Source organism: Lissotriton vulgaris, chromosome 5 (genome assembly GCF_964263255.1).
Source record: "Lissotriton vulgaris chromosome 5, aLisVul1.2, whole genome shotgun sequence".
NCBI classification, from domain to species: domain Eukaryota; kingdom Metazoa; phylum Chordata; class Amphibia; order Caudata; family Salamandridae; genus Lissotriton; species Lissotriton vulgaris.
In genome coordinates this window covers 1,571,456,039-1,571,462,038 of record NC_141693.1, presented here as the reverse complement: position 1 = coordinate 1,571,462,038, position 6,000 = coordinate 1,571,456,039, and the positions used below count along the sequence as shown (strand labels likewise).

Genomic DNA, 6,000 nt, shown 5'->3' with positions numbered 1-6,000 from the left:
ATCAAAACACAAACAGCTAACTATTCTACTGTCATGGTGAGGAGAGGGGAACCTGTAAATGATCATTACATTCATTAATGTCCCCCTTCTTGTATCACACATCCAGATAAGGCACAGTGCTGCGGAGTCTCACGAGAAAACAGGTCTGAATCCAGTAAGACCATGAGCAATCAGTGTCGACAAAGTGTCAAAAGTAGATGCTAGGGAAGAGAACAAGAGAAGATTTTTAGAGGAGATGTGATGACAGGTTCAGGCATGGCCCCGGTGGGATATAAAAGCAGCGGAGGGCGGCTGGTTGTGCCTCTAACGTAATAGGTACCTGTGTCGGAGAGAGTTACTGCTGGCGTTCTTCGGAGACAGGTGCCTTTCTAGGACCTCTTGCTAGCACTGCAGCCAGCAAAGGACAACCATGCCAATGTGTTGGGTCACAACTGAGAAAAGTATTGAACAGCGCCTAGTATAAACCTTTGTTCCCATTAAAAGCTCTTCGAGTTCCCATTGTTGGCGAGCCCCTTCGCTATTTTGGACTTCTTGCAATTTTATTATTGTTAAGTCCCTTTTAGCTGCGGCTTCCAGTGCCTACATTTAATACATCCATATTGGTTAAGGCTACTAGCACCTCAATTATTTCTAGCATCCCACTGGCTGAGGCTCATAATGCAATGTTACTATTTATTCCGTATTAGTGGAGGCTTGTAGCAACTAAACAAAAGCTGCTTTGCCCTTGGCAAGCAACAACAAAAACCTAAAATAAAACTAAACCCTAAATCGCCTGCAGGCACCTAGACCGAGGTTGCATGCCTATCGGCTTACAATTATGGTGACAGAAAGAAAGCTCAGAGGACTGCATTCCCATTTGGATTTCCAGAAATTGAAAAATTGGGTTGGCCAGGTATGCAAAAAGAACTGGGAAAATCCATAAACAAACGTTATTGGTTGGGAAGCCTGACACCAATAGAAAACCAAAAGTCAATGTTCCTTTTTTTTAACAATCCCTTTTGCAGTTTATGTTTAGGGATCCATTTTGGTGGATGTTTTTCTCTGTCCAGCCCTTTAGCCTTTTTCTGTGTCTGTCAGGAGAGAACTCGTGACATAGATTGGGAGACTCAATCGAACAGCCAGGTCTTAAGTGCTCTCTATTGGAATTCCGGAGAGCACTTAAGACCTGGCTGTTCGATTGAGTCACCTGATCCATCATGACCCTCAAGCGCCTGGATACCCTCTGGGGGGATTAGTCGTGCTATATAAATCCACTGACTGATTGATCTCAAGACATCACCCTGCTGCCTTTTCTATTTTAGGACATTGATTCCCCTCTCACCCTTTACTCCGAGGAACAGCTTAAGGGGAAGTGACTTTAAGAAACATATGGTCATACAGATAACAAAATGGAAAAAAAATGAAGACTTTCATTTCGCACCTTTTGTCTGCAGGCCCAATAAATGGAGGACTGTAGAAAACATTCAGAGGAATGGTTATGTTGTGTTCACCCAATAATATGCATTAATGTCAATAAAGTGGCTATCTGTATATAATATAAAGTTAAAACATTCTTTGGACCCTTCGAAGGTTATAGCCTAGAGTACTGGAAAAAATCCCCATGAAGGAAGCAGGGATTTTAAGTGATAGAAGCAGTTGCTCTGGTCTTTGCCAACCATATGCGCCCTGATGTTTTCTGGTGTTCTAAACCAGGCAGTGAATGCAGTGACCCATCACAAGTGTCCGGCACCACAAAACATAGATGAGCAGGTGAGGAAAAGTATACATTCAGAGGACGGGGGGGGGGCTTCTTTTAGAGGGGCCAATATTATTTAAAATTAAAAGATTATCTAACACCTTAGGTAGCTTTTATTGAGGTGAGGATCAAGGTGTTGAAGAAACATTAATGACCTCTTTCAGTCTGTGTATAGAATATGAAAAAACGTGTACAGCAGTGTTCCTGCCTTCCCTTCTGGGAGTAACTCTAGGGCTGCTTGAATCTTAACGCAAATAAAAAAGTTACAAAATTAAAATTGCTAAAAATGCAACAAACCCTACTGCTGACCTTCAGAAGATCAAAATGTATGCTGAACGGCATAAAACCAGAAGACGTCAGAATTTTATAGAAACTTACAAAATAAAATAAAAGTATGCCTCAAATAAAGATAATCCAAGCCTATAAACTTTGACCTTTGCCAGCTAGGTCAAAGGCTGCAGCCTCCCGGTTGCCTTCCATGGGAAGGCAGTCTCTTATGGCCACTGCTGAAGCTGGCAATTTGTACTATATTTCTCTTAAAGGCTGAGCAACGTGAGAGAGGTATAGCTGCCTCCTGCAGAATCAGGTGAAGGGAGAGACCCAATAAAACAGAGCATAAAACCAAACACATCCACTACTCCCCTTCGCTTTGCTTTAACATTTCGCCTCTATTCCAACGGTGGTCGGATCTGTTGGTAGAGCAGTTTGCCTGTCGCCAGGCAAGAGCACTCCTTCCCCGCTCATATTTGGCATGCTCTGGGCCTATAGTCTATGGTGAGAGGTGTTTACAATGTAATGGCATTCATAAAAAGGCAAAGAAACCCAGCCCTACAATATGGAGGGGGAAGGGGTTAGGGAACGAAATGGCCCAAATCACAGTCAGGAAAGTTCTATATTAACACAAAAGGAAGGCAGGCAGTAGCACCAATGCTTCAACTACTAACCACATTCGGGTATCCAACTGTTCTCCATAGCCCCATCACATGAACACAGACAAAGAACCTCCTAAAAGACATGCCAGCACCCTCCGAACTCCTGCAATACATCACCCACTCTCTCCCAGGTGCGCTTGGGTAGACAGAACAAAGCTTTACCTCCTGACTGCCCCCTTAAACTTCTTCGAGGTTATCTTCTTTACAGCTATCAGCAGAAATGAGAGAAGGTAGGGTCTTTTGAGGGCAAAAAAATAATTTTATAGTCTTATTATTTTATTTAAATGTCTCCAGCTCCCACAAGGAGTTCAAATAGTTTCTGAAGTGTGGAAAGCGCGCAGCACCCCACTGATGCACTATATGAAGTGACGTTAAAATAGGCTGCTGGAGGGGAACGTGGGTGGGGTTGTAGAGAACGTGGAAGCAAAAAGGGCGAGCCATTGTATGCAAGCAAACAATCTGATACAGGGAGAAGAGAGAGAAGGGCGTACGGTTTGTCACTTGTATAAGAGTAAACACAATGGAAAGGAATGATGGGTACCCCGTGCAACTCATCCCCACCCCAATACCCCCCTAAAAATAAGTAAACACCCCACATTGTTCATTAAGCAGAGAGGGGGGGAATCCATCTCCTCGTTTTGTCGATGCGCAGCACAGATGCCGGCATGTGCGCAGTGTCCGACCTGCCAGGGTAGAGTCTCAGACCTTGTCCAGCAGGGAGCGCTTGCAGTAGATGAGCTTCTTGGGGGTACCATGCCGCCGGAAGAGGAAGACTGTGATACCAAGGGCGCAGACGCAGATTAGAAGGAGCACTGGAACAACAATGGCGGCTGCGCTGATGGAGCCTCCTTCCTCGTCTACCTCCACGATGACCACCTCCGTCTCGTCTTCATCCTTACGAGGTGTGTGGCAACCCATCCAGTCACGAAGCACGGACTTGGGGTAGCCGGGTTCAGATTTCAGCTGCTGGTTGTTGAACTTCCAGTACTTGCTGCCTTTGTAGAAGTAGGTGAAGGCTGTGGAAGAAGAGATTGAAGAGGAAATCATTTGAAACAGAGAATAAATAATAAGCCCAAATAAAGTTACAGTACACACAAGTAGTACAATCTTGCAAGAGTAGAAGTTCCCAAGAGTAAAGGTTTCAAAGGGAGTTGGAGCCACTGGAGATCGACAATAGGAGAAAAAAGCGGGTGTTCCAAACATGCAATGTGCTGAAGCAGATACTGTTAATAGGGTACCACTGAAGGAGAGAACTAACAGTTGGCTCCGCAGCAGAGACCGAAATGCAATACAAAGGAGAAAATGCTGCAGTAGAATCAGAGTTCATATGAAGAGAAACAAGGGCCCTACAATTTATTGCACACATTGCTCAAACTCTCCACACGCATCTACCTTGCATTCTCCTTACCTCCATCTGGACCCATAAAGGCTGCTTTGGGAGAATCTGGAACTCCGTCCCACACACTGATGGGTTTTGGGTAATCGGGGTCCACTGCCCTCATCTCCTCATTAAATCGGTAATACCTGAAAGCATCAAAAACACAGTTACCGAGAGCTTCTTGCAATGTGACCAAGGACTCAGCTCCTTCCATGAATACATTCAGAGAGAAGAGGTGGGCTGTCCAAGGCTTCATTCATTCAACCAATCTGCTATTGGGAGCCCAAACACTGGACGGCTGGATGATGGATAGCTGGGCAACATTTATTAGCCTCAAGCTGTAAAATTGTTGCTACAGGTAAGTAAGTCTTTCCTTTCCCCACTGGGCTATATCTCTATTCTGTGGAAACAAAAACCGAATACTTGCTTCTAATAAAGCTTGAAAATTTTCTAGGACAGCGGCTGAGAAGCTGAGGAAGGCAAAACTATCCTACTGAAATAATGGGATTAACAGACCCTGTTCGCATAGGCTCCAGTCTGCCATGCAGACAAGTGCTAATCATGTGCTCTGCTCCCCAGAGAACAAGCAGGAATGGGGCTGGGAAAACAAATATGTGTCATAAATTGAATGGTTTGATTGCCTATACAGGAGGAGCTGGGGATGATCATCTGTAAGGCAATATACTGAATACAACCGGGGTTGAAAAACAAAAAGTCCTTTGTATTATTAGAGTTCACTTTCCCCTGGACCCCATCTTAATTGGCTCTGCCCTGCCTGAAAAGGGTTAATACTCATGAAATGTTCTTTGTACGCTATGCACGGGCTATTTTTGCCGGTGCTCGAACAGTTACAGTCAATAGCAGCAGGAAAGCCCATTTTGCTTTCAAGGCCTTCTCCCACTTCAAAGGGTAATAAGGTATCACTTATCCTTCAGCTTACAAACCATCTGGAGCTGGTTGACTGTGCCCGGGTAGCTTGTCTTTCAATCAAATCCTTCCCAGCTGTCCCCAAAACTCACAGGTCAAAATACACATCACCAACTTGAAAGGGTTGGGCGGGTGCCTTTTTAAGTCTCACTATGCAGGAGGCAGGGGAAGGCATAGTTATTGGTTAATGAACGCTCCTGCACTTAAGAATAAAAGCATGCGAGCTTAAGGCGAAGATGACAGATGCCCCCTGCTTGAAGCTGTAGGATGGCAGAAAGAAAAGAGTGAGGCTTGCTTCCGCCTCACCCTGTCAATGACGTTGAAGGTTACCAGGGAGCGATGCACCTTCATCAAAAAGGTATTCAATGTGTGCAATCATCTGACATTTATTGGGATCTTTCAATGCCAAACAAACTTTTGAGGTGGTCAACTGGAAACTTTTGAGGTGGTCAACTGGAAACTACAGCCCTCATCGTCCCACAATCAGCATTCTCACAGTCAATTCATAGATGGACGATTCTCACCATATTATTCAGAGATGAATACTTTGAAGGGCACCAGGTTGTGACTGGTTGATGTAAAACATTTCCCTGAGGGACACCCACAAAAATCACTGTGCTAATTTCCATGTGAGCTGCTGCCAACCAGGTCGATGGCATTTTAGGATTGTCAGTTAGACGGGTACCATTGCTAAATAGCCAACTAATTTGATGCCTACTAAGACAGCCAGTAGCTAAAAGTCATTCAAAGCCCTGTCAGGTTACTGTTCCAAGGTTCACACCTGTATGGCTGCTATTCCAAGGCAGTTACCTGGAAGGCTAGGATTCCCAACCAGTCACCTGACAGGCTGCCATTCAAGAAGGGCAAACAGGAAAATGCAGTCCAATAATAGTCAGCAAAATGGATGCCAACACACGTGTTCATCTACCATGTTCAGCTAAAAGGATGACACAATGAGATTGTCACATATGTTGCCTTCCATAACTGACCTGCTAAAATGGCACCCTGCGATGGCAACCTGTTGGGAA

General features: G+C 44.7%; 1 protein-coding gene across 1 annotated transcript in view; it reads right to left on the bottom strand.

The window, feature by feature from the left end:
• Positions 1–2,922: 2,922 nt before the first annotated feature.
• Positions 2,923–6,000, bottom strand: part of MMP14 (matrix metallopeptidase 14) — an 86,545-nt gene continuing 83,467 nt past the window's right edge. The window contains exons 9-10 of the mRNA XM_086923654.1: positions 4,076–4,191; positions 2,923–3,683 (exon numbers count right to left, since the gene is read on the bottom strand). Of these exons, the coding sequence (XP_086779780.1) occupies positions 3,367–3,683; positions 4,076–4,191 (433 nt within the window). The 3' untranslated portion in view covers positions 2,923–3,366. The remainder of the gene's footprint in view (positions 3,684–4,075; positions 4,192–6,000) is intronic.